We start from the raw sequence: 27,595 nt of genomic DNA on the forward strand, positions 1-27,595 counted from the left end.
TGGGCCTTTGGGGCAGGACATTGCCCCGCTAGGAAGTCCTTTTCAGAATGGCCTCATCCCCGTGTGGCAGCGAGTCTGGAAAAGAGGACATTTTTAAAAAATTAAGAGGTGTGAGGTGGGGATGTGAGCAGCACCATCCAAAAGTTTCCAGGGGCTTCTAGTCCTGATGGTGGAGACAGCAAGTCACCTCAGAGTGGTCTCGGCCCCGGGAAAGATTCTTGAGTGCCCCTCCTAGCCATGAGGCAGGCGGGTACCATCACCTTAGGGGAAGCGTGGAAGGTTTCTGTGTTTGCCTCGGCACAGAAAGGACGATGCTTTTGCTCAGGAGGCTCTTTAGAGAAGAGAAATTAAGTCTGGACCCCATTCCTTTTGGGGTTCACCATTAGAGGAACCTCTTATTGGCCTGAGATGGCCCTTCGCTGAGGTTAGCTGACAGAAAAGGACACCCACGCCCGCCCCTGAGGAAACTTGCTGGAAGGAACAAGGTGTGGCCTGGGGGCAGGGGCACAGTCCTGAGGCCAAGGACTTGTGTCAAAGGAACGACTCTGAATGACCGACCACTGTAGCCCAGGCGGTGGTGACAACGCCCAGCAGGAGCTGGGATGATGACAGCCCAGTGCGATCCTGGGATGCAGAGTTCTGTTTCCTGTCTCCATCTCTGAGAAGCCAGCCCAGGAAGACCCTCTCGACACCACACGGCCACCTGCAGACAGACATCCTGGCACGAGGCCCATGGTCAGGCGCTTGGGCCCCAAGGGTGCCTCAGGCCATCAGGCCCTTCAGCGAGCGCTGGACCGGACCAGGCAGGGAGCAGGCTGGGTGCGCCCAGCCAAGGGGAGGCGCGAGGCACGGGGCTGCCATTCACGTGCGTTGTTCGGTTTTCCTCCTGCCCCCTCTGCACATAGCCCTCGCAAAGTCGCCCCACACGTGACTGTCTCAGAGGGTTTGGAGTCTTCCGTGGAGACTTGGGAAGCAGGGGGTGGGTGTCGTGTGGTGGCCGGCCTGGGGTGGAAGAGGGACAAGCCTGACAGATCTGAAGTGCAGAGACAGGCGTAAACTCCCGAGAGATGTGCGGAGACGACAGGAGGGCTTCAGGCTCCTGCAGGCTGGGAACGAGGACCCAACTGCTCTGACCTCAGTCTGGTGACGCTGGGGCCTTTCCATTCCCTTCTGTGTGCATGTCCTGGGGACGCAGCTGGCCAGGATTATTCCTCCCATTTCACAGATGAGAAAACTGAGACTCAGAGGAAGGGACTTGCCAGAAGTCACATGTTAATTGATTCATGCTAGATCCGTAAATCCCTGACTCCAGCTTCCAGAGTTTGGGAAAGCTGAGCGTCCTGTTCGCTCCCCGTGGGCCGGGAAGATAATTGGGTGTAAAACTAGCTGGGGTGGACCATCTGAAATCTGAGGGTTGGAAGGGCCTAGAACCTGTAGCTACACAGAACTAGGTCTGAATTTTCAGCTCTGCCACTTACTGCTGTTTTGACCGTCCAGAGAAGGTGGAAGGCACATCGGCTCTGTGCATTGTGGGCTGACATTCCATGTCTTCAAGGAGGAGGCAGCCCCTGAGAAGGACTTGCATAAGAGATAAGATGTGGCCACACAGAGAGAGGAGGGGGAGGCAAGCCGGGCGAGGACAGCCAGGCCAAGCACAGGGGTGGGGCAGGGGGAGCCTGAGGCTTGAAGGAAGTCTTGTTTGCTGACAGTGCCTTGCATGTGGGGTTGGAGCACCAGGCAGATTTGAGCCAAGACAGGACCCACGAGATTCGAGGGTGGGGAGGGGCTGGGACTTCTGAGGTTTCCAGCTGGGACCTCGAGGCTCCAGGAAGCTGAGCCCCAGATTCAGTGAGATGCCTGGTATGTAGCAGACCCTCTGTAAGCATCTGGGGAAGGAAGGAAGGCAGGAAGGCAGGAAGGCAGGAAGGCAGGAAGGCAGGAAGGAAGGAAGGCAGGAAGGCAGGAAGGCAGGAAGGAAGGAAGGCAGGAAGGAAGGAAGGCAGGAAGGCAGGAAGGCAGGAAGGCAGGAAGGAAGGAAGGAAGGAAGGAAGGAAGGCAGGAAGGCAGGAAGGAAGGAAGGCAGGAAGGCAGGAAGGCAGGAAGGAAGGAAGGCAGGAAGGCAGGAAGGCAGGAAGGAAGGAAGGCAGGAAGGAAGGAAGGCAGGAAGGCAGGAAGGCAGGAAGGCAGGAAGGCAGGAAGGCAGGAAGGAAGGAAGGAAGGAAGGCAGGAAGGCAGGAAGGCAGGAAGGCAGGAAGGCAGGAAGGAAGGCAGGAAGGCAGGAAGGAAGGAAGGAAGGCAGGAAGGCAGGAAGGATTGATTGAGAGCTGAAGTCAGGAGCCTGAGGACGCGCAGTCAGGAGAGCTTAGAGAGGAGACCACTCCTCCTGCAGAGGATGGGGAGAGGGCCCGGAGGGGTTGGATCTGTCGGAGGTGGGCAGTTACGGTGCCCAGGCAGTGCTGCGTGTGCCAGGGAGAGAGACAAGGCGTCCAACCTGTGTCAAGGGATTTGTCAGGTACTGTCCTGAGCTGAGGTTGGAAGAGGGAGGGGAGAGCATAAAGGCCCTTGGTGCCTGGGCAGGGGATGGTGGAGGAGGGAAGTGCGTGGTCTAGTGGGGCTGGTCACCAGCGGCTGGGGTGGGTGAGTGTTCCCAAAGGTGAGGCCAGAGCAAGACCACCACCTGGGATCCAGTACAACTGCTGGCTCTGCCTCACAGGACCATCTTCCCTGATGCCACACACGGTGTCTCAGTGCAGCGTTTCGGGGAAGGAAGAAGAAAGAGCCTTTCCGCGGCTGCCCACTGGGTGCTGGTGGTGATTCTGCCACATCTCCAGGTTGCCACACAGTGACACCTGTGGATCCCACTGCGTCTCATGCCTCGGTGGCAGCAGCAGGACCCAGAGCGGGAGGTAGGAAGCCCACGGGCAGGCATGAGGCTGGCAGGCGGCTGGAGCATACACTGTTATGTTGGTCGCCAGAGCTTCAACAAGTGGCCAAAAGCTGTGGAGATTGGAGGTGGAGATGGGAAGTGGCACCTAGGAGGGGCTGCGGCTGCAGCTCCGTGCCGCTGGCTCCCCAGCGCCTGTCCTCGGCAATTCCCCTCCTCCCTCTCCCAGGCTGGCAGTGGTTCCCATCTGCAGGGCACCTGCAGGAGTCAGCAGAGCCTTATGCACAGGCTTGCAGCTCCCTGCCTCAGGCCCTGCTGGGCCCCAGGTTTGCTGCTGTGAGTTTGGCCAGGCTGGGGTGTACGAGGCTTGAGGTGCCCACCAAGTCCTCACCAGCAGAAGAACCCATGTGGGTGGCCAGTGGGCAGAGGAGCTCTCAGTATGGCTTGGATGGCAGCGTTTTATTAATGACAAGCAGTGACAACAGCAGCAATGATGGCTGCCACCCACTGCGTGCCTACCACATACCAGGACATGTGTCAAGCTTTGGCAGATGGCAGCTCACAGAATCCCAGGTGGAAGTAGGGGCACTCCTGAGATGAAGGCCTCCTGGCCCTTGGTGGGAACTTCTATGGCTCCACTCCACTGCCCTGACCCCTGATGCCTGGGTCACGGGCCCGGCCCGCGGAGCTCCTGCACCGAGCTGACCATCAGGCTGCAGGCCACGTTGGGGAACCACTTGGCTCCTGGCTCTGGGCACACAGGCCCTCCCAATTGCCTCCATTGAGCTAACTCTGAAGCTCTGGGGGACCCAGGTGACAGGGCCCAGCAGCTCCCCAACTGTGGGGAAATACTCTGGGTTGGGGTCCCCCTCAGTTGTGTCCAGTGGCTGGGTGCTGAAGACACTCAAATCTGGGTTCAAATCCGGGTTCAAATCCCAGCCCCACCCATCCTGACGTCTGAGTGACCCTGGCTGTCACACTCCATCTCTGAGCTGTCCCCTCGCTCCTTGGATAGGAGTGATGATGCTGCAGGGGCACCTGTCTTCTCTTTCTCCCCCTCTCCCAGCCCATCCAACAAGAACCTCTTTGGCCCAGATGTGCTGCTTCTGGTGAAGGTGGAAAAGGAGACAGGAGGCCTGGCAGGCCGCTCACACTCCACTCTCTCCAGGCAGCAGGCGAGCCTGGGGTGAGCCCGTGCTCTTTGCACTCCCTCTGCGGGGCAGGTCATAGCACAGTGCTCTGAGCAGCTGGTCAGGTGAGGGGGCACTGCAGACCGACTCTGGGGGGGTGAGGCATAGACACGGAGATGGACACCGTAGGAGGCCCGACACTGGCCACAGGCTTAACCTGTGTCCCCTCCAGCATGGACTGCTGATTCTTGCCCCCCATGATTCCTATGAGCAGTTGTCAAACTAGGGTGACTGGCTTCTCCTGTTTGCCTGGCACTTTTCCGGTCCCACTTTTTAGGAAAACCTCCCAGTCCCAGGCAGTTGGGATGGTTGGTCACCCTCTTCTCAACTGAGATAAGATTGAGGTGAGGGTGGGGGACCAGGGACAGGACTGGTACTCGGAATCCCCATAAATGCCGGCCTTGGGGTATTACGCTAAAACCATTCAGAAATAAGGCAAGCGGAGTTCCACACCCAGCCTTGGGTTTACAGGAGGGCCTTGAGGAAGGATCCACCCCACACCCAGCCTGCTCTCTCCTTCCCACCCCCGCCCAGGGCCAAGCCCCTACCGCAAGCGACAACAGACAGCCATCTTTATAAGTACATTTTTATTGAAAATAAAAAAGGTGTGGTGCTTTCTTCCTGGTGAGTAGCAGACGGCCCACCCCAACGCCGCTGGTCCTGCTTCCTGTGCAAAGTCTCCGCACAAAACTGACATCAATGGCTCGTCGTGGACAAGATGGCCCGACTTGTATATTTGTCTGTTGAGACAGAACTCCTAGGAACAGGAGCCATCCTCCCGTGTACGCTCGGCACAGCGTCAGGAAGGCAGATCTCGGGATATTCACACTCATGCACTGGGCATCTCATACTGCCTGGGCTGGTTAAATCATACTTTGTACAGATTCAGAGAGTACAGTAATTATGTATATATATATAGATATCTCTTTAAATATATATAACTATATATAATATATGTCTATATTTTTACAGCTATTAGTCTTTCTTCCAAAACTTGCTTTAGAAGCTTCTAAGGAACATCTGAAAACTCTGGGAGATCCTAGATGCCATCCTAAAGTTGGGATCAATTAGGAGACGGGTGAAAATGATCTATTTGAGGAAACGCAGAGAGGGGATGTGCATTTTGTTCTCCACCTTGAGTCCGGACTCCTCTGAGGATTGGTCTGTGTTCAGAGGCTGCGAGTACATTCCTTCAACAGAAGTTCTAAGCTCAAATACCGGGCCAGTGTGGTTTCAGGGACGCTTCTGTCGCTTGCGCTACAAATCCGCTGGGGCTCTCCTGCTGGACCCATGAGAGCTGTCTTCCGAATGCCCGGTTCTGGGTTAGGGTAGTTGTTCTCAAGTGAATTCTTTGTTTAAAAACTGGGCTCTTCTCTCAGTTTTCACTAACTGGGGGAAGAAGATTTTAACTCAATTTAGAGGAATTTATGCACAAAGATTAACTTTTCACTGAGTCCTGGCCGTGTCCCCAGGGAAGGGCATACTGGCCCCAGAGTGTGATGGATGGGTCCCTGGGGCTCCTATGCGGGGGGGGGGGGGGGGGGGGGGGGGGCTCGCCTGGGGCTGGAGGACTAGGCTAATTGCAAAATCTGAGCCTTCTAGGTTTAAGCCAAGGTCGGGGAAGGTAGGACTGGTGCGTTTGTGCAAAGCTGGGCTACGCCCTGTCTTCCTCGATGTCCCTCCAGGCTGGCTGCGCAGCACTCCATGACACTTAGCCAGGATGCCCCTCTGGCCGAAGGTGCCCTCCCCTCACTTCTGAGCCCCAGGGGGCATGTGCTTAGGGCCAGGGACCTGCCCGGGTGTCTACTCAGGGAACAGGCAGGGGACTCAGCAGACTGCAGGCGGAGGGGCAAAGTACACGGGGGTGGGGTCTGGCCTGCTGTGGACCCACACCCTCCAGCCTGTTTGTCACCCACCCACCTGTCGGGAAGTGGAGGGCACCAACCAAGAGTCCCGTAAACTGCTTACCAGGTTGGGGGCAATGCTGAAGGCCACTGACGGCACCGTGCCCTGCTAAGGTGCACAGCGAAAGCAAAACCCAAATCCAAACCAAAACCAAGTCCTCCCACGGAAGGAAAACGAAAAGAAAAGATCCTTTCTGGGAGGGTGTGCCAGGGGCCTGTCCTCAGCCTGTACCCGCTGACCTGGGGGCAGGAGCCGGGTTACAGTCACAGCAAACTCACTGTCTCCTCTCTGCTCTCCGAAAGACAGCGGGACGTACAGAGCTCCATGGGCACAAGGGCTCTGTGACAACGGATGTCTCAGTTCAGCCCGAATGGGGACTGGTTTTCAGTCTGTCAGTCTCACCCTCCAGAGAACTACCCCGGTGGTTTGGGAGGCAGACGGGGGCCTCCTAGCTAAGTTCCTACACAGCCAGGGTGGAACCAGTACGTGCGCCCGGTTCCTTCTGAGCAAGTGTGTGGGTGGTGAGGGAACCATGGGGTCAGGAGTGTTCTTCCGGTCCACTAGGGGATACAAAAGCACACGGCTGCTGTCTCCACGGGCCGAGTGATGTGCCCACAGGGCAGGCGGCCACCTGGGATACTGGCTGGCAGACCTGGGTCACCAGGCCTGGAGGGTCCCCTCCTCCTACCCTTTTCCCTTCCCTTTTCCATTTTAGAACATAAGACCTCGGAAAGGGACATTCAAAGGGAGCCACTGGAAGAATACCACCTCTTTCTGGTGCGGGGAGGCCTGGCTCTCAGCAGAAGGGCCGAGTACCTGGTCAGGGTCTCAGGGGAGTGTCAGGGAGACCCTGCGCCAGGCCGGGTCGGCCCAACCCAGAGCGCCCACAGTGGGTTTGGCACAAGTGGTGGCCTCTGTCAGAGGAGGCAGGGCCTGGCTCACATGGCTGCATTAGTTCCTACAAGGGTCAGGTGTGGGAATGAGTCTGAGAAGAGGCGTGGTGGCCTCTGTCCTTCCTGGGCCCCTGGCCTGGGGTTCAGTGAGTCATTTTGCCCCTGGAAAGCCAGACACTACTCCAGAGTGTAAACGAGCCCCTTTGTCTGTTCATTCAGGGGGTACTTTGCAGGCTGGGCCCATAGCCCTCCGTGGCAGGAAGTCAGGAGTAAGGAGCCAGGGGCCCAGGGTGTTGGTGGAGACAGGAGGGAGAAGGCGGGCCCTGAAGACTGAAGACAATCGCAGATGGGACAATGTACGGATGTGTGGAAGCACCTTTGAAAGGGGACATCTCATGGCTGTGCCGATGGCTTCTGTTGGGAACGGCATGGTCAACAGAGAGGCAGGTGGGCTTTCTGGGGAGGAGGAGGGGTTTTCTGGCGGAGTGGCCCCTGGATCGCCTTTCCTTTGGCTAGAGGGGGTGCCTCCCCACCCAAGCAGACAGACAGACTCCCCGCCTTTGTCAGAGTGCGGGCTGTAGACAGCAGCTGGGAGACAGCGGATCAAACACGAGACAAGGAAGACACGTGGAGCGCCTCGGGCAGAGGCGCTGCGCCGGGGGCTGCATGCAGGTGGCTCAGCCTGGTGTCTGCACTGCCCCTGCCCGCGGGCTGACTGGGGCAACGCTGGGAAGAGGATGGTTTCTCCCTCGGGAGGCTCAAGGCCTGCAAGGCAATGAAGTCCTGGACAAGCCCAGTTTCAGCTCATGTCCACCTGCTTTCCCGTGTCCACTAGCGCCACCAAGGTGCCCCTCTAGCCAGCGGGTCTTGGGCCTGCCAACTCACACCACGGCGCTGTTCACATCCACTCCTTTGCTCTGCGAGGAGGTCATGGGATACTCAGCAACACTGGTGCCGTTCTCCTCTTTTCTTAGTGGTTTCCTGGGAGGGGGTGGAGAGGCCGGGAAGGAAAGGGAAGGGGAGACAGGGACATCCATTAGTTATCAGTGACTGGCAGGAGTTATCATGACTTTCCAGTTAGCCTACCAGGCTCTGTTCTGGGTTAGCATCCTTGGGCTGCTGGTCCTTGGGGTCAATGAGAAGCTCACTGTAGTCTTAACTAGGGTGACCATATAATGTGTCATGAAAACCAGGACACAGTTGAGAGTGAAAGACGGGAGCTATTAATAACGAAGCAGGAAGAACAGGCCTGAATTGGGGCAGTTCTGGACAAACCAGAACGTCTGGTCAGCCTCATATGACGCCTGGTCAGGCTTTGATTGATCCCTTTGATCATGAGCAAACAGACATGAAGATGAATATTTAGGGGTGCAAGTCACTAAAGAGAAGAGGTACTAGTGGTTGGATTTTGCAGTCTTGCCTCTGTGTGCTCAAAGGCAAGGGGAAAATGTGATGAAGTGGACGGTGGTGATGGTGATGCTGGTGGTGATGGTGGTGGTAGTGATGGCGGTAGAGGTGATAACGGTGATGGTGATGAGGGTGGTGGTAGTGATGGCAGGTTGAGGTAGTAGTAATAGTAATGGGGGTGGAGGTAGTGGTGTTGGAGGTGGTAATGGTAGTGGTGATGATGGTGGAGGTGGTTATTGTGGAGTTGATGGTGATGGTGATGATATTGATGGTAATAATGGTGGTGATGGTTGTGTTGATGGTGGCAATGATAACGGTGGTGGAGGCAATGGTGGTGGTGGTGGTGATGATGGTGGAGATGGTGACGGTGGTGGTCATGATGGAGTTGATGGTGGTCATAGTGGTAATGATACTAGTGGTGGTGACGCAGTTGGTGGTGGTAACAATGGTGGTGATGATGATGGTGAATTTGTGCACACTAGTGGTTCTCAAACACTTCCTGTCGAGCCATTTGAAGCTCATTCCAGAGGCCAGTTAATGCCGAGAGACATCCCCCCATGCACACAGGGTCGGGAAGGCTGGGAGGGAGGCTTTGAGAAGGCTGGTGCTCGCTCGCTGAGCTTCTGAACTTGCAGCACGACTTTCTGGCCTGGCACGAAGCCCCCTCCTCTCTTTAGCGGTTCAGGAGGGCTCCGGCCCCCCACCCTAGGCTGTGGCTATAGCCTCCTGATCCAGGCCAAACATGCTCTGTGGCTCTATCCCATCCCACATGCTCCTGTCTCTTGGCGGATCTGAGGCCCATGGGCTGTAAGTCAGACACCTCCTGTGTCCCCAGTACCACTGGGGCTGAGCCTGAACTGGCCTTTCTTGTGTGTTGTCTAAACTGAATGGTTATGGTTGTCATTGAAAGCCCAGTGAGCGATTGCTTCTGCCTTCTCACAGGTCCCTGGAGCCTCCGCAAACCCAGTATGAGAAGTGCTGGTACTTGGTTACTAGTGTGATGCCCATGGGAGAAAGCCCGGCAGGAATTAGTTTTGGGGAGCGAGGGTCTGCAAGGTGGTTATGAGGAGTTTCACGGGGTGAGATTGTCAGGCCTGCTCCGAGATGACACCCCAAGACCGAATCTGTTAACTGTCCCCTTTGCTCTCACAGCAGAAGGAGCTCGCAAAACCCACGACGAATCCCGGATGCCCTCACTCTGGGTGTCGCACCCAGCCACCGTGGCTTCTAGAAATGTGAGATGCAAACCAACACTTCCTCTCACGGCGTAGCATGCTTTCTGCAAAGCACTCTCAGCCACAAATTTTCTTGTCCCCTCTCATAATGGTCCCCTGAAGAAGCCAGGCCTGGAGTTGGGGAAACTGAGGCTCAGGGAGAGCTGTGACTTGCCCAAGGACCTCCAGCTGGTTTGTGGTGGTCCTACCATGTCTTCGCCCAGACATCTTTCTATTAAATCAGCATTCCCAGCAGGCGTTCCCCCCACAATGGGCTCCGTGGCCCGATCAGCTCGGGGAAGGCCTCCCTCACCTCCCTCTTGGAGATTCCCAAAAGTTCTCAAGTCCTCCGAGAAGCCTGTCTCATTTTGCTTTAATCCAGCACATCCCATGTTCTGGGGTCTGAGACCCCCATTTATGTAGATGCTCACAGACTTTCTGGAATCCCCAGGTCTGTAGGGCTCAGATGAGTTGCCTCATTTGTGACAGGCTTGAGGAAATGACAGACTTGGAGCCAACCTCTGCCCCTGGGCATTTTCTCCCTCTTTCTGCTTCATCCCTCCTTGTGTCCCGCTCACACCTTTCCGGGGGCCTCAAGCAGCCCTGACTTTGCTGAGTAGGCTTGATTTCCAACTCAGGGAATTTGCATGGCCTGGAAAATTGGGGAGGGGTGGGGAGTGCTTTTTCTTTTTTTTTCCTGAGGAAGATTTGCCCTGAGCTAACATCTGTGCCAGTCTTCCTTTATTTTGTATGTGGGTCACCACCACAGCATAGCTGCTGATGAGTGGTGTAGGTCCATACCTGGGAACTGAAGCCAGGCCACCGAAGTGGAGTGCACTGAACTTAACCACTAGGCCACAGGGCCTGCTCCAGAGAGCACATGTTTTTACAATGAGACGCTGTGTTCTCCCCACCAGGAGGCCACGGATGCACTTCAGTGAGATTCCTAAATTTATCATCAGTATACGAGAGGGAGAATGGACATCAGAATCAGGATTGCAGAAAATATTAACGGGCAAAAATCTCTGGGCCCAAATGCACACTGCTTTTCACCCTAATAAATATTCCATCTTGGGCTAGATCTGAAAAATCGCCTGCAACAGGTCCAGATCAGAGGTCATGAGGCTTAAGGACCTATGACGGTGGGCAATGAAGAGATGATGCTGGGGCTCTGTAGCTCCCATGGAAAGGGGCAAAGCCTGGAGGGCACAGAGCTCCTGTCCTTTTCAGGGGGAGGGCAAGAAGTCAGCAGCATTCTTTCTCCCAGAAGGAGAGATTTCTAAGGCCAGGCTGCTGGCTGGGACACCCCTTGACATTCTCAGGGCCTTAGAGGAAACGGTGTCTCAGAGGGCCTGGCAGGAAGCAAGCCTGGCTGCAGGGACAGTGGGCACAGGGCAGGAGACAGCCCCAGGGCCTCCTCAATGCCCAGCCAGCTCCCAGGCAGGAAAGGACGAAGGGGGTCTGGGCAGGGGCTCCACCCAGCCAAGAAGGCAACTTTGGCTGGCACAGCCCCCACACAGGAGCATTCCAAGCTTGAGCGTGGCGAGGAGAGGGGGTGGCTGTCCCCAGGGCCCTCCTGAGAAGTGCACTTGGCCGGCTCCCCTCCTCCACCACCGGAGCTGAGTCCCTAACCACTTTGCTCCCTGGGCTGCTGCCCCAACTCACTCCCGAAGCCTTTCCGGGATTCTCTGGAGCCCAGGGGAAGCTGGGGTTTTACCTGCAGCAGAAGACGGCTCTACCTTGCCCCTCCCACTCTGTCCTTTCACTAAGCACAGCGCTTCAGGGTGACTCTATGGAAGAGCTGAGAGGCAGACGTCATAGCTCAGTAAACCCCGGCTCCACTACTTTCTAGCTGTGTGACCTTGGGCAAGCCACTTAACCTCTCCATGCCTCAGTTTCCTGGTCTTTAAAATGGGCTCAACAATGGCTTGTTGGGAGGATTAAATATGTTAATGCCTGTTAAGCACTTAGACGAGCATCTGGCATACAGTAAGTGCTCCATAAATGTTCGTTAGCTCTCAGTACTGCTGTTGGAAAGGTGTCAGCTGGGAGCGGCTCCTGTTGCCAGCAGTAGCCAGCATTCACCAGTCTGCACAGACATCCTACCTAATGTATACCCCACAGGGCTCCAGAAATGCTAGAGGCTTGCCAGGACCCAGCCTAGCATCACTGTGCTGTGAGCCAGCCAAGGCTGGTCTTGCTAAACCAAAGAAAGGCATTTCCGCCCTGTTGCAGGGAGAGATGGCCACAAACGGCTCCTTACACGGCATGGTTCCTACAACCAAGAGAAAGGGAAGTGAGCTTTTCCTTGGCCGTGTCCAGGATTCCTGCCAGTCAGAGTGCGGGTTCTCCCACCTTGAGAGCTCTTCCCCCTGCCCCAGGCCAGGCAGGCAGCAGGCGCTCCACACTCTCTGCTCGGAGTGCTGAGCTGACAGCCCCGGCCGCACACGCCAGCAGTCACGGGCCTCTGCAGAAGCTGCCTCCACTGGCATGTCCGGCCTGGGCAGGGAGGGCCAGGACCCAGGTGCCCCTCTTGGGCCCCACTGACAGCGATGAGTCAGGTCCTATCCTCAGCCTGCTGCCCTGCTGGGGAGGCTGGAGGCAAAGAGCGGCTCAGAGGATCCTGAGAAGGGAGCACTGCCCAGCTCGCTGCTTGTCTCATGCTCCCCGCTGCCCACCCTCGACACAGACACACACACCACACACACACAAACACATACGCACATACACACACGCATATATATGCACACATACACACACACGCCCATACACACACACAGCTCCACAATGGGATGCCTCTGTAGACTGCAGACTTCTCCAAACCTGGGTCAAGAAGCCAAAAAAGTCTTTCTGAGCCACCGAGGGTCACTGACCGTGAAAGCAGCAGCCCCGTTTCCAGCCCTGCACACCTCTTGCTCCATCACCCACGTGGAGGCGAGTCGGGTGTGTGGCTGATGGACATCCTCACAGGCCAATGGAGCCAACTGTTTCGACCGTCTCCCCGGGGCTTACTTGTTCAGCCTCCTCTGCTGAGCACGTTGAAGGTCGGCGCCTGCGAGTCTCACAGGCTGTGTTCTCCCCTAGGACCCGCTGGCAGGGGAAGTCGTCTGCATCTTATTCTGAGAGCCATCTGAGCACTCCTTAAGTCGGGGATTCCTTTCTATCCCCTTGCCCTGCCCCATGACCTTGACCTAGCGTGTCTGGAGAGATGAGATCAGAGAAGGATGGAGCTTCTTGGTAACCAAAGAAAAAGGCCCCACGAAGCAGGCCCCTGTTTGGGTCTCCCATCCGCCGGCACTGAGCACACTCTCAATCTGCCGGCCTTTCTGTCAGTGACTGGCCTGCGGTGCGTGTGGCCTGGGCTCCACGGACCCCCTGTGCTGAGGATGCTGCCTGCCTCTGACAGCCAGGACGGGATGTCATCCCCCACCATAGCGGGCGGGTCCCTTGGGAGAACAAATAAGCCCACAGGAGTATCTCAAGCCCAAGGCAGGTCGGGACCCCCTACGCCCCAGGCCCTTCTGGGTCCAATCTCTTCTTGGAGCGAGGATTGTGGTGATGATGATAATGAGACGCTGTGGCATCTGGGACTCAAAACAAACCTGCATGCTGATCTCATCAACGGGGGGAAAACCAAACCATAGCCAGCCTAGAGGATGGCAGTGTGGTCCGGGGGAGAGGGTGCTGGCCCAGGAGTTAGAGGATTGAGACTTGGTTTGCAACGAAGCACAAGAACCAGCTCCCTGAACCCAGCCAGGGTCCCGAAGGAAGTGAGATGGTCTCCGGGCGGCCAAGGCCACATATCGATGCTCAAGGGCTCCCTCTTCAGAGCACACACTCACGAGTCACTTAACAGCGGGAACGCGTTCTGAGAAATGAGTCCTTCCACGATTTCCCAGTTGTGGGAACATCACGGTGTGTACTTACACAAACCTAGATGGTTTCACCACACCTAGGCTATACGGTACCTACCCTAGGGGACCACCGCCATATACGTGGGCCATCGATGACTGAAATGTCATTATGTCGCCTATGACTGTACTAACTTTGACTTGACTCTTGGTACAGCCAGACACGGTGGTCTTGATTTCCAGGCAGAGAGGCTGGATTTGGGGGCGTGTGGGGGGTGGTGTCGTTATAGGTCTGCATTCAGACAGCAGGGAGAAGTGACAGATGGGAATGGCTGGGTCTCAAGCACTCAGTCACTGCATTGGGCCCCCACCTGGCCCAAGAGATTGTGGTGCAAGAGATAACCCCAGTCTCCAGACCCCAGGGAGCGGAGATGCATTCAAGGTGAATTTCTCGCTCCCCCGTGGCAAGCTGAGGCTGAATGAAGAGGTTCCACCCCTGTCCTGAATCCCTGCGGCCAGCCTGCCTCTCTTCCTCCGGCCCCTGCTCTGACCTTGACTCTGCACTTTGGAAGAGACAGGGGAGAGAGGGCGGGCTGATGGGTGTGCCCTGTGGGGAGGAAGATGAGGAAGCAGGTGGCGGGGCTCCTCTGAGGCAGTCACCGCCCGAGCACGTGTCGTGCACAGGTGGGAGGGGGGCCGGGCCACTGCGGGCATGGAGGGGGGCCTCTGAGTCAGTGTGCGTGTACTTGAGCTTGTGCACGGAGAGAAGGAACGGGGCTTCGAGGGCAGGGAGAAGAGATGGCAGAGGGTCGAGGAAACGGAAACCGGTGAAGGGGTGGGGCCAGGCCTTTAAAATTGGGCGTGTGTTATTTATTCTAAAAGCAGATTCTACTGTACTCACCCAGAGGGATGAAAAAACGCCTCAGTTTACCAAAATTCGAAATAGAGTTTGTCAATTTAAAAGGTAGAATCCAGGGCCGGCCCCATGGCCAAGTGGTTAAGTTCGCGCGCTCTGCTTTGGCCCAGGGTTTCGCTGGTTCGGATCCTGGGTGCGGACATGGCACTGCTCATCAGGCCATGCTGAAGCAGCATCTCACATAGCACAACCACAAGGACCTACAACTAGAATATACAACTAGGTACTGGGGGCTTTGGGGAGAAGAAAAATTTAAAAAAATTTAAAAAAAGAGATTGGCAACAGATGTTAACTCAGGTGCCAATCTTTAAAAAAGAGGTAGGATCTGGCAAGCCTAAATAAACAAGCCTCCACTCCTACCACAGAGAGTCATGGAATGGTTACTACACACTGGATGCTGTGCCGGGGTGCTGATGGGAGAGAGATGAGTAAGACAAGATGACGGCTCCCCTGTAATGTGCATGTGTGCATGCGTGCACACGCTCACACACACGTGCACGAGCACACGCATGAGTAAACACCAACATGAACCTACCTAGAGAAGAAAGCAGAAATGGAAACTCAGGGAGAGCTACCACTGTGGCAGCTGGGTAGGGACGAAGAGCCATACCAGCCCGGATGCCATGTCAGAGAGCGGGTGGCAGAGCTGGGTCTGGAGTGGGGAGCAGCAGGACTCAGTGCGTGCAGGGCTAGAGGGAGCTCCCTGAACAGAACCCTCAAAGGAAGCTCAAAGGACACAGAGGAGGGCTGGAGAGCTCTGACCCGAGCGTTCCTCTTCCCCATCGGGGCCTCAGTTTCTTCCCACGACCGTGGAGGCTTTTTCCGGCTCAGACACTCAGGAACCTCACGTCCACCCCTCCATGGCATTCCATGGCCCCAGGCACCCAGGTCTTCTCTACCTGCCACATTCACCAGCAACTAACCCTCCTCTGGGCCACCCCAAGGCTCCACAAAGAACGCAAACTCTCAAAAGAAAACTGACTTCACTGACTCGTTTGCTATCAAGTTTATGATTCAGGAAAGATCTTGGAAAAATTCCACGATGCAGTCAAGCTAAAAGGATGAAGGGCTGGAGTGGGAGGAGGAGACGGAGAGAGCTGAGTGCAGCAAGTTCCCAGAGAGGGGCTCTGTCAGGACCCTACTTCAGCTCGGAAGGCTGTTGGAGAGACGATCGTAGCCCAACGGCTGTGCGACAGGTCCAGAGAGCTGCTGTCTGCCCGGAGGAGGACGGAGTCTCCGCGCAACCTAGAGCTGGCGCATGGATCAGCCGCCGTGTTCGACCAGATTGAGAGGAGGCACTGCTAACTCCAGGAAGGAGAGATCATAGTACACCAGGTGACTCAGCTGCAAGCAAGATTGCAGTGTGGTACTGAGGTAGACCCTGGCGGCACTGAACCCCACGCTGGAGACGCCCGTGGGAAGAGGAGGGGAAGAGGGGAAGCCTGTCTTACGTCTGTGGGTGGTGTTAGGGTGCTGAGCCTCGTGTCCTCCACAGTGCAACGTCAACAGATAATGTTTAAGATCGAAAGAAAATTTAAATAGCGTATCCGCTTCACTTAGAATATGGAGAGAAATACCAGAAGAAACAGCCAGCGCTCAAAAGTGGTTGCTTCTCAAGAATGTGACTTGGGGGAGAAACGGGGACAGTCAGGAGGCTGCTGTTTCTCTTCATAGGCTGTGACACATTTGACTTTTTAAACTATGTGCATGTATTACTTTGATAACAATAAGAATTAACTGGAAAGGTGGTAACAGATGTGCAAAGCCCCAACCATACCTTCTAGCCATAAAGCCCCTTGAGACGCGTGCACAGTGCTCCTGAGTCTGGGGCGGAAGCAACCCCTCTCCCACTTCCTCTCTTTCTCTCCCCCATTACTTGGAGCTTATTTTTCCTCTTCAGAGCGCTTCTAGTCTTTTAAAGTACCTCCTTTACTAATTTGCCGGTGTGTGTGTATATTCGATCTGCTCCCCCCGATGGAGGAGGGCAGGGACTCGGTCTTGTTATCTCTACATCTCTGATGCCTAGTCTAGTCCTCGGCACACAGTAGGTGCTCAATAAATGTCTGTGGACCAACAGTGACTTACCAAGCAGCCCTGTGGCAGTCAATGGGTTTTCTAAGGCACCATCAAAGAGACTTGGGCCATCAAAAGTGCCCGTTCTACTGGCAGCAGCCCAACCACGAAAAGCTGACGCGCGCCAGAGCCCAATAATGCACGTGCTCCAGCACACTCAAGCACATGCGCACACCCGAGCTCACTCTCAGGGAGCAGCACGGTTGCTTACTGTCTGCAATTAAGGGTCTGCAGGATCGACCAAACTGTTCTGCAGCCTTTTATTGGTCTTTCAGCCAATACCCTGTGAATTAGAAGGAAGTGGCTGTCAAGTGGCTAAACGGCAAATCAATGGCAGAAGGACCCACGCCTCGGACGGCTAAAGGAGGCAAGGTGCTCCTCCTGCGCCTGGGGTGTGCGGGCGCTCAAGGGAGGGGCGTGGAAGGAGTGGGCGTCATCTTTCCTCAACGCAGGGCTCTTCCCGCGTGAAGGGTGTGGCTGTCGGAGAAGCCACACAGAGGGCGGCCTCACTCTTGAGGCTGCACAGGCCCGGGGGGCTCCCTCCTTCCAACCGGAGTCTGAGGCCTGGCCCTCCCACCCGGGCAGCGGGCACCCCGTGCCTTGGGGCTTTATCCCAATGACTGGCGCTGATCACACCTTGTTTGGGGTCCATATTCCACCCTGGACCAAGAATTCTTTTGTCACCTCCACTCACAGAGTCTTGCTCTTCCCTTCAGACACTCCTCTCCCACTGTAATACATGGTCCTCCACGGGGCGGTGTGATGAACACCCGTTCCTCTCCCCAGGGGGTGTGTGCAGAGAGGGCACGGACTGTATCTGAAGGCCCCACCACCGAGCCCCTGGCACCTGGCCCAGCGCCCGGCAAGCATTTCGGTCAGGTCTGAGCGGCGGGCTGACCAACGGCAGTGGTTCTCCTGCCAACTTGGGATGGGAAACAAAGGCTCAGAGATGCACAGAGACACGGAGGACCCTCATTTCACAGGGAAGGGAAACTGAGGCCCAGCAAGGGCAGTGGTACCCACCGGGCTTGGGTGGGACTGGAACCCGGGGATCTTGACTCCCAGTCCTGGGTTCTTTTACCAATTCCATTGTATCTTGCTGTCTGATCACAGGTGCATGCCAGGTGTAGGGGTGGGGAGGAGGCCTGAGAGGGAGCATGGGAGTACAGAACGCCCAAGCACTCCAGGGCTTTATCATCTTTTTAAATTTTTTTTTGAGGAAGATTAGCCCTGAGCTAACTGCTGCCAATCCTCTTTTTGCTGGGGAAGACTGGCCCTGAGCTAACATCCCTGCCCATCTTCCTCTACTTTATATGTGGGACGCCTACCACAGCCCGGCTTGCCAAGCAGTGCCACGTCTGCACCCGGGATCCGAACCGGCGAACCAGGGGCCGCCGAAGTGGAATGTGTGAACTTAACCGCTGTGCCATTGGCCGGCCCCTTGGCTTTACCATCTTGAAGCTGTGGATAAAGAAGCTGTTCACAGCAAACTCAGGGCAATGAGGCCACTGAAAGGTAAACCGCATGGGCTCCTCACAGCTGGGGACCCTCTAGAGTTTGGGGTAGTTGACCAGGGACTTGGGGACCTTGCATGTGCTAGTTCCACTGTGAGCCACACCCCTTCCTGCCCCTTTGGCTTGGTTAATGCCCAGGCCCCTCCAGAAACGTCTTGGGGCCCAGGTCTGGGTGAGGCGTCCCTCCTCTGGGATCCCCCACCTCGGAGCCCCCAGAGCTCGTATCACTCAGCACAGAGCTGGGACTTTGATGTCCGAGTCACTGAGTCTGTATGGGAAGCGGGGATTAGACCCCACCTCCCGCCAAGGTCAAGGCCCAGTGAGGGCCCTTCTGCGCCTGCTCCTCAGCCTCCTCCCATCCCTGCAGAGGCCAAGCTGGCATCTCCAGATTCGCCTCCTTCCTACCCCAGCTGATTCTAGAACCACCCTCCCAGCAATCCGGCTCCGGAAGCCTGTGTTGTGGCCATTCACAAAGATCCCTCGGAAATCCTCCCCTAGGACTCCAGGCGGCGAGAGTTTTAAAAAAAGCAGGGTTTATCTCTGAATTTTCCTTTTAGTGGTTTTACAGGGACATGAAATGCTTTTGTTTCCTGAGAGAAAAGGCATGTTTCAGATGAATTATTAACCAAAGAGAATTGGCCATGAGCAAGACATCCTCCATTTACTCTGGAGAGAAATGCAGACAGACAGCTGGCTTGCACAGGCTATCTCTTACGGCCCCCAGCAGAGGTCAGCGGGCGGGGGGAGCAGTGAGCGACGTTGGTGTTCTACACTGGGGTGTAACTTCCGCTGCCTCCTTCTCCCTCCGCCAACGGGTGAGGGCTCCCTTCCCCCTCAGGCCTCCTTCCAGGCCGGTTCCGGGAGCGCTGGCCTCTGTTTCTGCCTCCACTTGCCGGTGAGCAGAGGCCCCTCTTGTCACTGAATATCCGTTCTCGTGTGCCAGGACGCCCTCTCTGGATTAGGAGGATTTTGAGGGCAGAGGGCTAGGTCTTGGACCAGAGGAGGATGCTGATCATGGCGCTCGGGCAGAAAAGGGAGTGCGCCCCGGTCTCCATTTACCACCCCCATCCACCCTGTGTCCCCGGAGGCTGACGCCTACCACTCGTTGCATCTCCCGGGCTCTCATTTCTTGGGTTTGGCCAATGGGAAGCACCCTCGGGAGACCGGAAGGCACGGAGAGAGGTTGGGGCGTTTCCTTCCTCTTCCTTCTTCTTTTGGGGCTGCTTCTCTGGCTGTTCCAACCACAGCTCCTGCTGAGCCGCCCTCCTGGGAAGCTCTCTGTGTTCCCAGGGCACTATTTCCTCCTCTAGCCGGTCGTCCCAGGGGTGCTAACCACTCCCACTGCTGGAGACCGCGAGGCCTTCACAGGCCCCATTTGCTCCCTGGGTCAGCCCCCAACTCCTGAGGGAGCCCTGACCACACCCGTGGAGAGCCCGGCTCACACCCCTCGAGGGAGCCCCGCCCACACCCCCGGCAGGGATCAACTGAGCCATCTAGGGTGATATTTCTTTCCAGGGCAGACCCGAGACGCAAGAGCTCAGAGCCTGTGGAAGGGGCAAGGGGCAGACAGGAGGCCCCTGCGCCTGCTCTGAAGGGAGGTGCGGGTGACGCCCCCGCACGGCTTCCCGGGAGACCTCCAGCCCCGCTGAAACCACGCCCGCATGCCATAGCTGGGGACACTGCGACATCCCCAGGACATCCCCAGCTGGCTGCCACAGCGCGATACTAGTGTGAGTCTGCTCTCGGGGTGTGTCCCCTGCCCTCCTGCCGTTGAAGAGGCAGCGGTTTTCTTCAGGAGAGGTTTGGGGCAGAGAGGGAGGCAAGAGTGACCCTGTGTGTATTTTGGAAGAGCCTGAGCTTATTAAAAAGATGCTGCTGCCTTTCCCTGAGAGAAAGGGGAAAGTGTGAGGGGGGTCGTTGAGGGGACTTGGCCCCGCTCTCTGCCAGCGCCCCAGGTGGACCTTGCACACTCTTCCTCAAAAACCTTCAGTAGCTCCCAGTGTCTCCTGAGTCACACGCAAGCTGCTCAGCCTGGTGAGAAAGGCCTCCTCCGCTAGGCTCATGGCTCCCTCCAGCCTCATCTCCGGTGTCCTGCAGGCTTCCTGGTGCCCTGCAGCCTTTGCTCACACAGGTGCCTTTGTCTGGAGAGCCACCCCTGCTCGGCTTCTTAGACCCCCTCCCCTTGCAGCAGGCTCTCAGCTCCAATGCTGGGTCACCCGGATCAGAGTTAACGTGACTCCTCTGGGCACCCACGACAGGCTGCCAGCCAGCCGCCCGCAGCCTCACTACCACCTGCCTTGTAACATGGTTGTTCACTCATTGCCCCCACGGCCCTGTGGTCTTACCTGTGTCTACACCCAGAGCCAGGCACACGGTAGGCACCCTAAAACACTTGGGAATGGGACTGGCCATGTCTCCTGGGAGCGTCCAAGGCCAGGCCTCCCCCTGAGTTACAGAGTCTTGGGGCCTGTCTGTCTGTCCTTCTGGCCTCAGAGGGGCACAGACACACCTCACCACACCCCCAGAGACCCTCTTCTGGGCACCCCTGAGGAAGGGCAGACAGGAATAGCGAGGTCTGTCGTCAGCCCAATACCAACCCAGAGCTGGGGTCAGGGCCGGGCTTGGGCGGCGTGTGGTTCTGACCCCACTGCTCCCGCCTCAGTTTCCTCAGCTGTGAAATGGAGCTGATTGGGAAGAGATGTGGCAAAAAGGAACTAAGAGAATGTTGGGGAGGCCACGTGCCCCGAGAGGGGCCATGGTTATTCCCTGGGTACTTATCTGTTTATCACTTTTGGAGGAAATTGCCTTGCAGTGTGGAAGGCAGAAGGGGCTGTCGGCTGGGAGCTGTGGCACCTGGACCCTGCCCTCCGGTGGCCTCTTCCGGCCAGTCACCAGGACGCTCCCAGGGCCCTTCACCCTGCGTGGCTGACTGTGCACACGCTTTAACACTTTTAACTTGATATTTCACTCTTTCTGCTTTTGAATTATTAAAGTGAAATCACATAGAACAGCCGATTAAAAGGGGAGAGTTCACTATTTTAGGCGTTCAGGACTGTTCTTAGTGTAGATCCTCTACCTTTGGGCCTTGGGGGATTTGTAAAAATGCCCTTAGAAATATATTAACAAAGCCTATGACCCTTGAGGGTTTGGCGACATTTCTGTTGGTCTTTTGAGTCTGTCTTCCCCTTCTCTCTGTCCCTGTGAAGGAGGAAGGCCACTTTTTGGAGGCGTCTAAGACTGGAAATCAGGGGATCTAGCCAGAGCTGCTGTGTTGCAGCTGCAGAGGGCGCCATTCACGCTGTGGCCTCCTCTGCCGTACTGAGGGCCCTGGACCCTGCCTAAACCTCCTCCGGCCCTGAAAATAGCCACCCTATGCTGCAGACCCCAACTCAACAAGGGGCCAGTGCCTGGTAACCTTTTTTGCGAGGCAAAGTGAGATGATAGCTACAGCAATGACAGTGAGCGTCACAGAGAGACAGTTTGCTGTTTGGATCACTCGTGACCCCACTGGACACACCTATGCATCCTTCAGAGCCAGCTGGGGCGTCACAGCCACTGAAAACCTTCTCTGAGGCATCTCAGCCTCTCTCTTCTCCCAAGAGAGCATCGCTCCCTCCGCTTCATCATTCTTCCTCTATCGGCAACTATTGAAAGAATGGAAGCTGGTACAGCACTTGGTGAGCACGTACGTGTACCGGGCCCTGCAGAGTGTACATATTGTGCCTACTATTTACGGAAGGCCTCTCACCACTCAGAACAGTAGGAGGTTGTTATTCTTTTCCCTCATGTTACAGAGATGGGGAAACCGAGGGCCAGAGAGGTAAAGTGATTTCCCCCTGGTCACAGAGATTGAACTGGAGTCTGAATTTAGATCTGACTCCAAAACCCAGTTCCCACTCCAAACCAGCATGGCGCCTCCGTCCTGTGGCTCCATCACCCACCCTGGAGGGATTATTTCCGTACTCCCTGGCCTCCAGCAAGCTCCCGATGGCAGGGCCTGTGACTTACAGGTAGGGTCACCTTATACTGCACCGAGCCTGGCTTATCATTGGTGCTCATCAAATGCTTGCTGAACTGAGCGCCTTAAAAATGGCAGGGCCCTAATGTCTGAAATCACCTTTAAAATCTTTCAGCAAAGACACAGATAAGAGAAAAAAACCAAGAGATGTAGCAAATATTAGCCAAATCTTGATAGCTGCTGAATCAGGGTGAAGGTAGAGAAGGGCTCATTGTACATTCTCTCTGCTTCTTACATGCTTAACAAATTTTATAGTTAAAAAAAACTTGGTGGGAGTAGACGGGGGGTCCCCAAGCTCAGCTGGGGTCCCTTAGGGCTCAGAGCCGGTGGGCACTCACCTTTTGATGGCTTTGTAGCAAATGATGGCAAGCACAGTGAGAAACACCAGGGAGGCGCAGCATACCGCAATGACGATCAGCAGCCCTGACCACCAGCTTTCCTCCGCGGGGCACGAGGTAGAGTTGGGAGCTGAAAGAGACGGGAGCAGCCTGAGTCTCCCCTGCATGGGCGGATCCCGGCTGGTGTCAGAGGTGGACCATCGTGGGTGACACCAAGGGTGGCCTCACCGCCATCCATCGCCCAGATGAAGGCTGTCTGACCTGTCCTGCCACCCCTACCCCCACCCTGGCGGCAGGTGACATCATGGCTGGCCCCCAGCCAGGCGGCGCGCTCCGAGCAGGGGTTAAGCGCCGCGCCCAGAGGCCATCCATCCTCCCTTGGCATGAGCTAACCGACAGCAGGGTCAGGTTTAATTTCCCATGAAAAATAACAGAACATCTCCTTCTCTCAGTTGAGGCATTAAATCTGCTTCCTCTGAAGGTGGGGGTGGGGAGCAAGGCTCACAGGGCACACTGGGGGCGGAAGGAGAGAAAGGGAGGCCCATCAGTGTCAGCTCTTAAGCTAATTTCTTGCGAGGGGCAAGCTCTCTCCCTTCTTGGATTTGGCCCACGGTGGGTACCTGCAGCCGTCTCAGTTTGCACAGGGTGGCCAAAATTTGGAAAGGTCTGTCATTGACAAAGCATCTGACATTGGGTGCTACAGGACCCCCTTGTTGTTAGTCCATGGGGTCCTTGGGGTGAACCTGTCCTCCCCCTTGGCACGGGCTGTGTGGGGAGGACCCAGAGCACAGGTGTAGACTCAAAACAAAGCCAGTTCATTCTTCCCTGGGAAAAGCGGAGACATCGCGCAGCCTCATCCTGGGGGCTCTGGGAAGACCCGGACACAACTGGAGAGAAGTGCCCGGAATTCCAAAAGGAAAGGCAGAGAGAGGGAGGGAGGGTGGGAAAGAGAGAGGGAAGAAGGGAGAGGAAGAGGGAGGGAAAGAGAGAGAGGTGGGGAGGGAGGGGGGGAGGGACGGACAGACAGACACTACCGGCATTGGGCAGGTCTTCAACACATGTGAATATGCGCAAAAGAATCGAAACTGTGCCCCAGACTCTGTGTCCACTTAATAGGCATCTTCAGAGGTGCAACAGTCTGTGGGGAATACATGGATGATTTCCCAAAGGCCACCATGGATGCTTCATTATCATCGTTGTTGTGATAATCATCAAGGTGTAATTTACATATAGTGAAATGCACCCATCTTAAGTGTACCGTCTGATCAGCTTTGACAAATGTGTACACCAGCGTAAGCCACATCTCTACCATGACACAGACTATTTCCATCCCCCCAGAAAGTTTCCCTGCCTGCTTCCAGTCAGTCCCCACCCTGGAGGCAACCACTATTGTGCTTTCTAAAATCAAAGATTAGATTTGCTTGTTCTTGAAATTCATATAAATGGAATCATGCTGTGTATTTTTTTTTTTTGCTTCCTTTATTTAGCAAAGTGGTTGTGTGTGTGTGTGTGTGTGTGAGGAAGATTCGCCCTGAGCTAACATCCGTTGCCAACCCTCTTCTTTTTTTTTTTTGCTTGAGGAAGATTAGGTCTGAGCTAACATCTGTGCCAATTGTCCTCCACTTTGTATGTGGAATGCCTTCAGAGCATGGCTGATGAGTGGAGTACGTCCACGCCTGGGATCCGAACCTGTGAACCCTGGGCCGCCGAAGCAGAGCATGAAGAACTTTAACCACTGGGCCACCGGGCCGGCCCCCCTTAGCAAAGTGTTTTTGAGATTCATCCACATTGTTGCATACTTCAGTGGTTCCTGGCTTTTTATTTCTGAGTAATATTCCCTTCTATGACTGTACCACAATTTGTTCATCCGTTCACCTGTTGATGGACACCTAGGCTCTTTCCAGGTTTTGACTTGTGAATAAAGCTGCTATAAACATTCGCATACGTGGCATAGACATGTTTTCTTGATATAGATACGTTTTCATATTTCTCTGGGATAAACATCTAGGAGAGGGATCGCTGGCTCCTATGGTGTGTGTATGGTTAACTTTATAGGAACTGCCATGCTGTGTTTCCCAAGTGTTTGTACCTTCTACACTCCGTTTGGAACAAGGAAAGACAGAAAGAAGGGAGTGGTTACAGGTTACTGAATTGTTCTCCAATTGTGGCCTTTAGAAACCCCAACACTGAAAAGATACATAGAATTCAAAATAGGAATAAACTGTAAAATAAAGGAAAGGCAATCCAAAAGGCTTCTCATTCTCCCCATGACAAACTTCTTCGGTGCTTTTCTTGGTGAAACATCAAACACAAAATCCTTGCCCCCCGAGGTCCTCATTTTGGGGTGTCCCTGGCTTGGCTGAGCCTTGCCGGGGTGACTCGGTGCAGATCCAGGCCCAGTTATCCCCGCAGCAGCAGTCACGCTAGAGAGTCAGAAATGCAACTAGACACATGGGGCCCCAACCCCAAAGGGTTTGCCTCCTTCTCGTTTTCACTGCAAAAGAAGCAACTTCAGTTTCTGTCAATTCTGCTTCAGGTTGTAACACCTCTGGGCAAGACCCCAGGGCCATGCCTGCAGCCCATGGGCACCCTCACACCTCCCCACCAATGGCCCACAGGTTACCCACCACTCCTGTGGCCGGGGCATCCATCTCCCAGCGTGTGGTCTCAGCCAGGGCAGCACCGCTCCAGCGGGCACTCGGAAATACAGGGGGGCTGCTTTTGGTTGCCATGATGAGTGAGCCCAGCAGCTACGGACGTTAACAACGACAAAGACCTGGATATCCAACCAGGTAGAACTGTGCCTCGAAAAATGCCACCAGGGCCGCTGTTGAGAAATTCCATCAACTTAGAACAGGGGGGTTGATTCTAAAGCTTACTTGGAATTTGACCCTAAATTTCCGAGTGCCTCTTCTGGAGCTCTTTTCTTCACGCTCTCTGTTAATGAGGTGGGATTTCCTTCTTGCTTGCTTTTTCCAGACACAATTGATACTGAAGCCAGGGAGACTGGTTTGAGAGGATCCTTCTGCATCGGGTGCCCTCTGATATTCAGCCGTGTGCTAGTAGGTCACGTGTGCATTGTGATCCTAGTCCTAGACATAAATCTTGACTTTTGCCAAGAAAATAGTATGGTGTTCAAAGAATGTATCCTTATTTATCCTCGCTCTACTCCTTCTTTTTACATTAGGCAGGATCAGGGAGTGCTGGAGCTGGAGGAAGCCCAGGAGGGGGCATTTCAGAAAAGAATAAATACTGAAATTCAGGATCAAGAAGCAGCTTTCGTAGAAGCCAGGGCTGGGACTCCGATGTTTGGGCTACAGGCCAGGTCTGCCCCTGCCTGAAGTCCCTTCCCGCTGGGGCTGGCCAGGACTTGTTTCCAGATGTGGTAGGACAGCTTACCATGTGGCCAGACTGATGGTTCGTATTCGAGAAGATAGCGTCATGAAAGTGCTCATTCATTCGTTCATTCATCCACGACATTTACTGAGCACCTTCTGTGCCTGGCACCGTGCTAAGGGCTGGGAGTACAAAGATGAATTAGACGTAAATCGTGTCCTCACCAGGTCTGGTGCCAGTTGCCCATGGATCATTATAGAGCTGGCCAAGCCCTGATCACCTTGCTCAGGGAGCCAGCAGTCTTCAAGAGGAGAAAAGACATGCACAGGTCGCCAGTGTGCAAGGTGATAGTCCTGTGGCCGAGGAGAGGAGGCTAGTCGGTGCTCAGGTTCAAGGGGGAGGGCGATGCCTCTGAGCGGCTGGTGGTCAGACGGGGATGGCTGCGGGAGCTCTGTCCCCTCTGCCACTCCCCCTTGCTCCTGGCTAAGCTTCTGCAAACACGACAGAAAGGCGGGAGCTGTCATGACATCTCAGGGGTCACAACACCCTCTCTCCTGAGGCTCACTGAGGCTTTGCCTGCTGCATTCATGACACACTCCTGAGGCCTGTAGAGGGGACGAGCCTGGCAACCAGAGAGAGGCAGGTAGAACTAGCAGACTCAGTTTTGCTTTATCGAAGGAACTGTTCTCTTCGCAGTCAAGAAATGCATCGTTAACAGCTTATATTTGGGACTTCTGCTTCCAGCCAAGATGGAGTAACAGGGACCTGATTTGCACGGCCACCTCAACATCCAAAAAAACATACCAAATCTACAAAACAATGTTTTTCAAAACAGTGAACCTCAAGGCAACAAAAGGCAGTGATCCCTGAGAGCTGAGAAACAAAGGAGGCGAGTTCCACAGCTGCCCAGTTTGCAGCCTGCAGAGACTTTCCAAGGAGCCGTCAGGGAAGGGAGAAGGCAGCAGGGCCCGCCGATTGGGTAAGTTGGGGAGATGGAGCGGGGAGTCCGGGGGTGAACAGAACAGATGAGGTGTCTTCCCCAGGGAACTTCCAGAAGAGTGGAGGATGCCGACAGCACACAGCAAATCCAATGAATATATAATTATGCATCGTGGCAAGTGCTAGATGAGAAATGGGAAAGAGGTCCAGATGCCCCACATCTTGTGGAAAAGCATCTGGAAAAGAAGTCATTGGTGGAGGAGAACCTTGGATATGCCCTTCTGCACAGGTATCAAGGAGGCAGGGCAGACCAAGGCAACTCCTGTGGGCCCGCGGACCCGCCAGCCGTCCTGCGCCAGGAGGAACTGTGTGGGGTCAGGCAAGCCCCCAGCTGCTCTCAGCAACAAGGGTCTTTCCCTATATTCCTCACGGGGTTTTTGTGACTATCAAATGAGGCCACGTTCTTGGGGGTACCAGGAGTAGCTGCCATCATTTGCTGAGCACTGACTCCAACACACACGACTAGTCAAGATGATGCAGAGCTCATTTATATCCACCTTTGTAAATGGGGAGACAGGCCACACAGCCAGGGGCCTGGCAGGATTTGAACCAGTGAGCCTGAGACAGTGTTCACGTTCACATACGACCTGGGAACCAGCCACTTGCGTCTCCTCATGAAAGCCGCTGTGCACAGGAGATATTTGACTGACAGGAGGGAACAGAGCAAGGGATGAACGAGTCAGGAACAGCAAGTAGGGCAGAAACAATCTCAGTTTTGTGAGACATCTTTCAATGGTTCCTAGACGAAGGGAGTGATGGCCATGTTCTTTGTTTTAACATGACTTATCGATTGTGAGATGGAGGGTACGGATTTATCCATGGCTTGGCCTCTGGACCCTGTGTGTGGCCACCTGGAGAGGCCAGCCACCCACTAGCTCACGTGGCTCCCCATTTCTTGAGCGCAGCCCGAGTGTCAGCCCTGCTGGTGACACCATGGGCGTGCATGGGCCTCCCGGGCATCTTCAGACTTCTCTCCTAACTTTCACAGTCTTTGGTGACTCACGTCCAGGCCGCCTGACTGGTTTCCTGACTGACCCCCAGGAGCTGAACCAGCAGC

The 27,595-nt window shown here is 55.3% G+C and overlaps 1 protein-coding gene and 1 long non-coding RNA gene across 10 annotated transcripts in view; one reads left to right on the top strand and one right to left on the bottom strand.

The window, feature by feature from the left end:
* Positions 1-4,646: 4,646 nt before the first annotated feature.
* Positions 4,647-27,595, bottom strand: part of PRIMA1 (proline rich membrane anchor 1) — a 62,370-nt gene continuing 39,421 nt past the window's right edge. For 4 of the 9 annotated variants that reach the window (XM_023628322.2, XM_070249891.1, XM_070249892.1 and 1 more), the window contains exons 4-5: positions 22,204-22,333; positions 7,249-7,853 (exon numbers count right to left, since the gene is read on the bottom strand). In XM_023628322.2, the coding sequence (XP_023484090.1) occupies positions 7,754-7,853; positions 22,204-22,333 (230 nt within the window). In that variant the 3' untranslated portion in view covers positions 7,249-7,753. Of the gene's footprint in view, positions 5,464-7,248; positions 7,854-11,599; positions 11,769-15,466; positions 15,605-22,203; positions 22,334-27,595 lie in introns of those variants that run through there. The other 5 variants (XM_070249894.1, XM_070249895.1, XM_070249896.1 and 2 more) reach the window with 3 other exon arrangements.
* On the top strand, positions 18,612-21,857 carry LOC138920648 (uncharacterized). The gene is made up of 3 exons (XR_011432179.1): positions 18,612-18,742; positions 19,363-19,577; positions 21,054-21,857. It is a non-coding gene; the product is annotated as an uncharacterized lncRNA (long non-coding RNA).

The sequence above is a fragment of the Equus caballus genome, chromosome 24 (assembly GCF_041296265.1).
Source record: "Equus caballus isolate H_3958 breed thoroughbred chromosome 24, TB-T2T, whole genome shotgun sequence".
NCBI lineage: Eukaryota > Metazoa > Chordata > Mammalia > Perissodactyla > Equidae > Equus > Equus caballus.